The 7182-nt window shown below is 49.1% G+C and overlaps 1 protein-coding gene across 1 annotated transcript in view; it reads right to left on the bottom strand.

Moving 5' to 3' along the window:
• The window catches only part of SERPINC1 (serpin family C member 1), an 8048-nt gene extending 3511 nt beyond the window's left edge, over positions 1–4537 (bottom strand). The window contains exons 1-4 of the mRNA XM_059412873.1: positions 4405–4537; positions 2145–2514; positions 1635–1850; positions 691–828 (exon numbers count right to left, since the gene is read on the bottom strand). Of these exons, the coding sequence (XP_059268856.1) occupies positions 691–828; positions 1635–1850; positions 2145–2514; positions 4405–4445 (765 nt within the window). The 5' untranslated portion in view covers positions 4446–4537. The remainder of the gene's footprint in view (positions 1–690; positions 829–1634; positions 1851–2144; positions 2515–4404) is intronic.
• Positions 4538–7182: the final 2645 nt, after the last annotated feature.

Here is a 7182-nt window from a genome sequence, read left to right as displayed (position 1 = left end):
GGGGGGGGGAGGGGAGTACACGTAGAGCACAACCCAGGATGGGCAGATGTGCCCCAGTTCCCCCCAACTTAAACCTGTGGCCCTCCTGAGTACCAGGGGCCTGTTTATTCCCAGTACCCTGTCCCCCATTCCCCTTCCTGCATGTCTCCATTTGGAGTAGCCTTTAGAAATCTCAGCTCTGAGAAAGACAAAGCCATGTGCACTATCCAGTCACAGGACTCTGCAGAATTTGGGCTGAGCCTGGCTCCTGCAGGTGCAGAAGCTCCAGGCAAGGGGAACTTTGAGTCACTATTGAAGCTGCTCCGGACAATGGAGGAAACCTCATCACCAAGAACTGTCAGTAGAGCCTACTGTGTTGTTCCAGATTCCAAAGTGGAGTTAACTGGATAGAAAAATTGTCACCCGTGTATAAGAGTTCAACACCATGCATACTTTGCAGCTAGGCATGCTGAGTTTGTGGGTGTGTACACTCTTCCTTGTGCCCAGAGACACAACCAGGCCCCCTGGACTTCAGGCCAGCAGCCATGGCCCTAGACATAGTTCTAGACTCTGAGTAAATTCGTATTTCTCCTCAGGCCAGGCATAGACTGTTTCTCAGAGAGGATCTATCTAATGCCTAATGGTGTGAAAGCAGATGAGCTGGAGGTCAAGAGAACGTCCTCTGGGTCTCTCTGGGGCCATCTCAAGTACCTTGAAGTAAATGGTGTTGACCAGCACCAGGACGGTGAGTTCGTTGATGGCGTCCTCAGGCACAACATCAGTGATACGTCCTTCGGTCTTATTGGCTACCCATTTGTTGATGATCATTCTGGACTGCTCTGCATTTTCCTGAGGAGATTAGGAAACAAACCTACCCACCTGTGCTTTCAGTGGGCTTCTCCACTTCCCCACACAGCATTTCATTTTATTCGTCAAGCCCTTTGCCCTTTCCCACCGTTTCCCACTCTAACCCAGATTGGGGAGAAATCACCTATCTAGTATAATGCCATGAATCTTCCAGATGGTTAGTAAATATTCACAGAAGAGAGAGAAATAAAGAGAAGCAGAAATAAAGGAACAGAAAAAAAGAAAATAGTCTGGGGAAAAAGAAAACAAAATACTATTTTTCTGACATGTGCAGAAGTTAGTGAGTTATGCAGGGGTGAGGGGCAGGAAGGATGCCCTTATGTGGACCCAAAAAAAAAAAAAAAAAAAAAAAAATTGGAGAAATGCTGCCTGAATAAAGCCACAGACTTCTTTGTTGCAGGACTCAGCCGCTTCATGAATCTCCAAAAGGAGGTTACAGCATGCAGCATACACCAACTTTATTTGAACCTGGTAATTTTTTAAAAATGAAGTAAGACTGGCATCTCCAGAGTCCTTTTTGGTCTTGGGTGATAACATGAAGAATTTATTATTTATACAGCGTTTTAAGAGCGGGCACCACAATCTAAGCCAGAGATACCATTGATTTCTCAGGTTTCCAGCAAGCAGATATGTTCCAGGGGTGCTGACTTCTAGGCACTCCCCACCCCCAAACTGCCTTCAACTAGCTTCGCCATGTTCATTTGGATCCTGGATTCTGCTTCTCTATCTTCTCAACCTCTGAGTGGAGACCAAGAACTCTGAGGTCGGGGACGACATCTGCGACTCACCTTAAAGTTCAGGGGCTGGAGCTTGGCTCCGTACACCACCTCACTGATGTCCTGGTAGGTCTCATTGAAGACAAGCGATTTGTCTCCGAAAAGGCGGTTGGCCGCCACTAACTCTGAGGATTTGTTGGCTTTCCGATAGAGTCGGCAGTTCAGTTTGGCAAAGAAAAAGTGCACCTGGTCAGACGTCTTCTCAGAGATGGTATCAAACTTAAAAACCTGTGGAAGCCAAAAGAACATGGTGGAGAAGCCTGGCTAAGGCGGTGGGGTCAGCCCCTGACCAACGGCCACCCAAGCTGAGACCTTGTTCAAGAGCAGCACCCCGCGGCCAAAGTCCTCAGCTCACATCTGCTAAGCGAATGCAGGATAAAAGGAGAACAAAGGGGGAGGAAGGAGAAAGGGGGGAAGCACGAAGAGACTGGGCCACCACCTAACGTCTCTCCCCAGCTCTGGGCAGCACAGGTTTCCTTGGCGTCCAGCAGGGAGGCTAGGCAGAAAGGCTTCCCACTGTACCTCCATCAGCTGCTTGAGGGTGTTGTCACAGGCCCCCAGCTTGGTCATAGCAAAAGCTGTGGAGATACTCAGAGGCGACAGGAAAATGTTGTCCTTGTCATTCTTGGAGTCGGCCAAGTGCTTATAGAAGGCGGTGGCAAAGCGCGAATTGGCTCTGGACAGCTCCCAGACGCGCCGGTTGGTGGCCTCGGGGACCTTCTGCTCCGCGCCCTCCTCCTCCACCGCCTTCTTCTCCGTGGCGCGGTAAATGCACAGGGGGTTCACGGGGATGTCCCGAGGCTTGGCGGTGCAGATGTCCTCCACGGGGTTCCAGTCACAGGTCACACAGCCCCAGAGCCCAGTGAGCAGCAAGGCCAGAAGACATGCTCTCCTATAGGGGGACAGAAAGCGGAGTTAAGCTTGGCTGGGAGAACCCCGATCCCCGCTGCCCGGCCCCGCCGTGCCCCGGAACGCGCAGGACTCCAGCCCCGGGAGTGCGGCCAGGCGGCGGGCCTGACCGGGACCGGTCGGTGGGCCGGGGGCAAGTGGATCCAACTGCCCCACACGGTCAGGTTGAAATTAAAATCAACGATTGAAGCAGCTGAGGGTCCTAAAGCACCGCGGGCCCAAGGCGGGAGGGAAACTAAGAGGCGCGCAGCTGCCGCTGGGCGCTGGGCGAGCCGGACCACGCCCGGGCTAACAGGCAGGGCCCTGAGCGCCCCGCGCAGACTTAGCGCGGTAGGAGGGGCCGTTTCCAGAAGCTGCTTAGGAAGGGCCTCCTGGATGTTAAGAGCTGGGGATCTGGGCTAATGCAGCAGAGATTTCGGTAATAAAACAGGGGTAAGAAGGGATGAACAGGGCGAAGCCCCACCTAAGTGCCCAGGCCTCCCCAGGCCTCTAGCTCCAGCCCTACCTCCCCCACGGAGCGCCAGACCCACTGTGTGCCAGATAATGCCACCCGCATGACCTGAAGATTCCTTAGCGAAATGCCACCCGATTGTCCTGGTAAGTGTCCCCCAGCCACCTCTCCTCCTCCTCCATCCTCCAGTTCAGCAAACGGGAGCCTCAAGCCAGAAACCCGGCGGGGAGATGGGGGGGTTTCTCCTTCCCCGTTCCTCACTTTCACCCTCATTAGTCAGACCCTGGACTCAAAGAACTCTGCGTCCTGCTCTCGCTGCCTTGGTGCAGGCCCTCATCATTCCTCTACCTGGATTTTTGAATGTTTCCAACAGCGGTTCACTAAAAGCCAGTGAAATTAACCTTACTTTTTAAAAAATGAGATCGTGCTACTGGCATATTAGGAGAATTGGGACACTGAGGCACACCGGGAGATTAACTCTTGTCGTACTTTTGTACAAAGACATGGTTGGTCGGGAGCTTCTTCTGGCTGACTTGGGAGTCTGTGTGGGTACTGAGGCTTCTCAGTCTCCCCTGGCAGAAAAAGGCTCGCTGAGGGGCTGGGCTGGCTGGAGGCTGGGGGCACCTGAGGGGTCCTTGGCTCCCTGTGTGGGGTGAGGTCAGCTCTGCAGCCCTTTAAGAACAGAGGCACAGAGTGGGAGAGAAGCAGAGGCAGTTGGGGTGATAGAGAAGGCAGGGCGAAGAAGGAGAAAGAGAGAGAACCTTGCTGTTCATTTCCCCATCTTGCTTGCCTTTGGTTTCCCTTTTTGGTCCTCAGCTACATCTGGAAACACAAGTGGAGGCTGAGGGGGATCTGGGAGTGTTGTTCTTCCAGAGAAGAAAAACCAAGATGGTGGTGCCACAGCCTCCGTTGGAGCCTCCACAAACAGCCCAGGTCAAGAAGGGAATGTGTGCGGTATCGAGGGAGGAGGGGACCTCCCTGTGAGGCTAGTGAACGGGGCCTCTGTCCTTCAGTCAAAGGTCATTGAGATCTTGGAGCGGGGGCAATTGAGTGGAAAGAGAAGCGAAAAGGGAGTTAGGAGATCCTCACAGGTTAAATTCTCCCTCTTTTCAGCTTATGGCTGGCCTGAGAATTTGCGTTGGAGTGTCCCCAGGGCTACTCTGAGGGCTGGCACTGGCACAGCAGCTCTAGGCAGAGAAGACATCCCCTTTGTTTCTTGGGCTAAGAACCCAAGGTGTGGCTTCCCCCAAGAGGGGGTGGAAGGGAGGGTGCTTGGAAGGACGTCTTCCAAACCCGTCTTTTATTGTTACTACGAAGGAGAGGGCCTGGTTTTCTGGAAGGGATGGAGGCCATCTTCAGCAGAACTTCAAAAGTGAAAAACTCCAATGAGGGCATGCAAAAGAGAAAACTTGCCTCTCTTACCTTTTTCCAGTAGCTACAGTTCCTATCCCACTGGAAAACATGGTTGCTAATCTTCCACAGGGCCAGGTGAGTGGAGATAGTGTGTTCTGAGGCAATCGCTCTGAAAACTGGTTCTTTCCTCTGAATCTGACTGAGGTTCCAGAAGCTAGGGTGGGGGAGGGAGCTGGTGACGAGGGGGAAAACTGAGGTCAAAGGCTGATGACCAGCTCCCAGGGTTAAGCAAAGTATAGAGCCCAGCATTGCTTAATTAGAGAAGTTTTAAAGTTCAGTCAGGGCGAGGAAAGGCAAGTCCCACCTCTCTTAGGCATATTCCCTCACTCTCTTCATTAATTTTAGAGCAGAGGAAAAGGAGGACATGTTCTCAAATTTAAACCTGGTCAGAAAATGCCTGACAGAGAACTTTGTCTACAGGATTTTTTTTTTCTTGGTTAACCAAACCAGGAGGTAGAAAATAGGTGAATATAACTAGTCAAGTTCAATGTCCAGAAATTTCTAACTTTCTCCCTGCTCAGTGCAATATGACCCCCCCCCCTTCTCTTTTGGAAGATTTATTTATTTGACAGAGAGCACAAGTAGGCGGAGAAGCTGACTCCCCACTGAGCAGAGAGCCCGATATGGAGCTGGATCCCAGGATCCTGGGATCATGACCTAAGCTGAAGGCAGACTCTTAACCAACTAAACCACCCAGGTGCCTGCTGTATGCTCTCTGTCACAGCTCTTTCAGGGAAGAGAGAGCGAGAGAGTCCATAAAATCTGGTCAGAGGGGAGAGTATTCTGAAACAAGTTACTACCTTCATTCAGGCTTTTAAGGACCAATTTGTCCATGACCCAGACCAGGACACACAAGGGAGGAATTGATTCCACTGGGGGATCGGGAGACAAAGTATGGGGTGGATAAAAACATACATGCTCTTTTTGAGATATTTATTTTTTTAAAGATTTTATTTTGAAGTAATCTCTCCATCTAACCCCAAACTCAGCGACCCTGAGATCAAGACTCATGCTCTACTAACTGAGCCAGCCAGGCACCCTAGAGCTACTTCTTTAACCCACTGAACCACCCAGGCGACCCTAGAGCTACTTCTTTAAAAGCAAAGAAAGCAAATCCTGTTTCTGGGTGTATCTCTGGGGGAGATTAAACAAATTCAAACTAATGGAGATACAGGGTAGGTTTGTTTATATTCTCCTCTTCCTAAATAGCCAAACCCAATATCCTAAGGTTTGCTGTGACAGTATTCACAGGGTAAGTACGCCTCCTTCTGTGGGATTGAAGATTCTTCGAAAGTGCTGCACTAATAGGTATAATTCATATATTATTTTTATTCATGTAATAGATGTTATTTTCTGTCCTACTTAGGAGGAAGTTGCAGATAAAATGTCCCCTTATCCCTAAAGTGTGTGAAGTTCCTCAAAACCAGGACATGCCCTTACATGTCTATGGTACAATGATCAAAGTCAGAAAAACTGACAATAATACAGGACTGTATTCAAATCTGTAAACTATTCTAAGTTTGCCAGTTGTCCCACTGATGTTCGTTATAGCAGTGGTTCTCAGACTTTTTGCCTTCAGGATCTCTTTGTAATCTTGCTAAATAATATCTAAGTATTATTAAAACTTGTATATAAAAGTTCGACTTCATGCAGACATGAAGGAGTCCCAGGGACTTCTTGGGGCTCCTGGACCACACTTTGGGAAACACTGATTGAGTGCCCCCGTCCTGCTTTTTTTCCTTTTCTAGGATCACACGTTGCATTTAGTTGTCATGTCCCCACTGCCTTTGTTTGTTTGCAGTCCAGAGGTCTTTTATATTTTCTACAGCTGCCATGCCATGAGTTCATGCGGAATGGGTTCCGTTGGCTCTGGCTCCTCTCAGTTGGTTCTCGTGTGCTTCTTTGGGTGGGACAGGCTGCTGCTTTGTTTGAACCCTAGCATCTTTCTCTCTGGCTTCTTTTTCTGACGATTTTCCTTCGCACGCCTCATGAAGCCATCTCGGCTCTAGAATGCTTAATATGTTCAACACACACGTCAATTCTCTTGGCAAGAATCCTGTCCTTGACTACAGTAATGCCAACAGCATCCTGGGTAACATCGTTGATATTTCCAGTTTTGTCATATTAATACAGGGCATTCCTTTTAGCACAGTGCCCGTCCCCTTGATGTCTACAATATCATCTTTCTTGTGGATTTGCATGTATGTGGCCAAAGGAACAACCCCATGTTTCCCAAAAGACCTACAGCAGGTGACTCTCCTCTTTCCCTTTGTGTTGGTCCTTTTGGCAATTACTGGAAAATGGTGGATTCAGCTGAAAGGGTGTCATGTCTCTAGCGTATTCTGGTTTGAAAAGTTGCTCTCTTTTGTCATGCTTTAAGAGTAGGAGGCAGTTTTTGTTATGTTTTGTTTGTTTTTTCCTTTTTTTTTTTTTTCCCCCTCTAGGTAGGCTCCATGCTCCATGTCAGGCTTGAACTCACGACCCTGAGACCAAGAGTTGTATGCTCCATTGACTAAGCTGGCCAGGTGCTCTCAAGCCAGTCATTTTTGAAGAATGTCTCTCAATTTGAGTGTATCTGAGGTTTCCTCAGGATTAGATTCAAGTTATACTTTTTTAAGGGCAAGCACTGCAAAAGTAATATTGTATCCTTCTCTGTGGATCCTATCAGGGGAGACATGATATCCATTTGTTCCATTAATGGTGTGATGTTAGTAACTTTGGTCACTTGGTTAGGATGGTGTCTGCCAAGTTTTTTTCTCTGCTGTAAAATGTGCAATTTTCTCTTTT

The sequence above is a fragment of the Mustela nigripes genome, chromosome 10, assembly GCF_022355385.1.
Source record: "Mustela nigripes isolate SB6536 chromosome 10, MUSNIG.SB6536, whole genome shotgun sequence".
In the NCBI taxonomy this organism is placed as follows: domain Eukaryota; kingdom Metazoa; phylum Chordata; class Mammalia; order Carnivora; family Mustelidae; genus Mustela; species Mustela nigripes.
This window is presented reverse-complemented; position numbering and strand designations above follow the sequence as displayed.